Source organism: Pygoscelis adeliae, unplaced genomic scaffold (assembly GCF_000699105.1).
Source record: "Pygoscelis adeliae isolate BGI_AS28 unplaced genomic scaffold, ASM69910v1 Scaffold917, whole genome shotgun sequence".
Lineage (NCBI taxonomy): Eukaryota > Metazoa > Chordata > Aves > Sphenisciformes > Spheniscidae > Pygoscelis > Pygoscelis adeliae.
The window spans coordinates 56,125-57,575 of record NW_008825097.1 but is presented as its reverse complement, the minus strand read 5'-3'; the positions used below and the strand labels follow the sequence as shown (position 1 = coordinate 57,575).

At 58.0% G+C, this 1,451-nt stretch overlaps 1 protein-coding gene across 2 annotated transcripts in view; it reads right to left on the bottom strand.

Moving 5' to 3' along the window:
- FKBP10 (FK506 binding protein 10, 65 kDa) overlaps window positions 1-1,451 on the bottom strand; it is a 6,068-nt gene that overhangs the window by 3,804 nt on the left and 813 nt on the right. The window contains exon 2 of one of the 2 annotated variants that reach the window (XM_009327007.1): window positions 369-383. The exons of the other annotated variant lie outside the window; for it this stretch is intronic. Within the exon in view, the coding sequence (XP_009325282.1) occupies window positions 369-383 (15 nt within the window). The remainder of the gene's footprint in view (window positions 1-368; window positions 384-1,451) is intronic. 2 annotated transcript variants of the gene reach the window in all.

Sequence of the window (1,451 nt, the reverse complement as noted above, 5' to 3'; positions counted from 1 at the left end):
GCCCGCCCCCCACCCCTCCGGCCACCGAAGCCCCTCGGTCGTAGCTGGGGCGAAGGGACAGACCCATCAGCAGCACGCGGGCAAAGGGCAAAGACCCCAAGCCGCTGGCACTGGGGGTGCTCAGTGCCAGTGCCAAGGGCTCGGGGCATATCCAGAGCCAAACCACGAACCCTGCGAACACCGAGAGACGGTGCGGGGCTCCCGAGTGCCTGCTCACCACGGGGGCAGAGAGGGGGGACAGGGCTGCCCCCTCCCTGGGGGTGGGGGTGGCCCACCGGAGCCAGCGGGTCCCTGTGTTGCAGACAGAGCCCACAGCTCACCCCTGCAGCAAACAGACATTGATCCTGACGGGATCAATCCTGCACTGCCCAGGGTGGAGCTGCCTCTCACAGCACCGGTCGGGGCTCTGGCCTGACCCTGCACACCCAGCACCCTTGGATGCAGGGAAATGCAGGTCCGGCCCTCTGGATGCAAAAGAGGTGGGTGATACTTTCAGTTGGGACCGAACCCATCAACACCCTCCCCAGATCTCATCCGGCGAGCTGGGCTGGAGGCCGGCAGCTCCCAGGCTTTCTGCTGCTTCCAAATCATTTTGCATATGGCACATTTGGAGCTTTATGCAGCATGGAGGAAAGAAGACATCCCAGGCCTCATTTTTAAACTGCAAATTTGTTTTTATTTTTAAATCTTAAAATACTCCAAGATGCAACTGGGGCCATTTTGGATAAATTGAAATCCTTCATGCCCTTTAATGTGCAGCTGATGCTTTCTCCTGGCAGCACGCTGCAGTCCTCAGGACAAGGACTTATTTTAGCAGCAAATGTCCCCAGGCTCCCACTGCGTCTGGGGCTCGCAGCAGTAGCAGCACACAGCTCAGTTACTTTCTCCCCCATTCATGCTCACAAGAAAGATAAGACACATTCAACCAGAGCAGAATCCCTTTGCTTTCCAGGGCTCTGAAAAATGCCTGTCTGCAAAGTTTTTGTTCCTGTGCGGGGCTGGAGCTGAGCCCCAGCACAGCCCAGTTTGTTTCTGTCCTTTCACTGTGTGCCTGATTCTCCCCTGCTCGCAGTGGTGCAGATCAGGGACTGCACCAACATGAACACTGATTTATAGCCAGCATGAGTGGAGCAGGATCAATGCACGGGCTGAGGAAAACTAAGACCAGCCAGAGTGAAGCCTCTTAGGTAATGAACGGGTTTCGCCGCTGCCACGTTTCAAAGCGCTTTAAGTGTTTTCCCTGCCTGTGCAGCACACGTAAATACATGTTCCTGAGTGCAGAATGTCTCACTTAGGGCCAAATCCTGCCCATGCCTGAGATGGGCTTCCCCGCGCCCTGTGGCACCCCAGAGTTGAGGGCGTGCAGGCGCCGCAGGCACCCGCAGGGCTCTGCAGGCTTCTCGCCTGGGCGGGGGGGTGCTGCAAAACCCAGGGGGGCAGCGGTCGCCCGG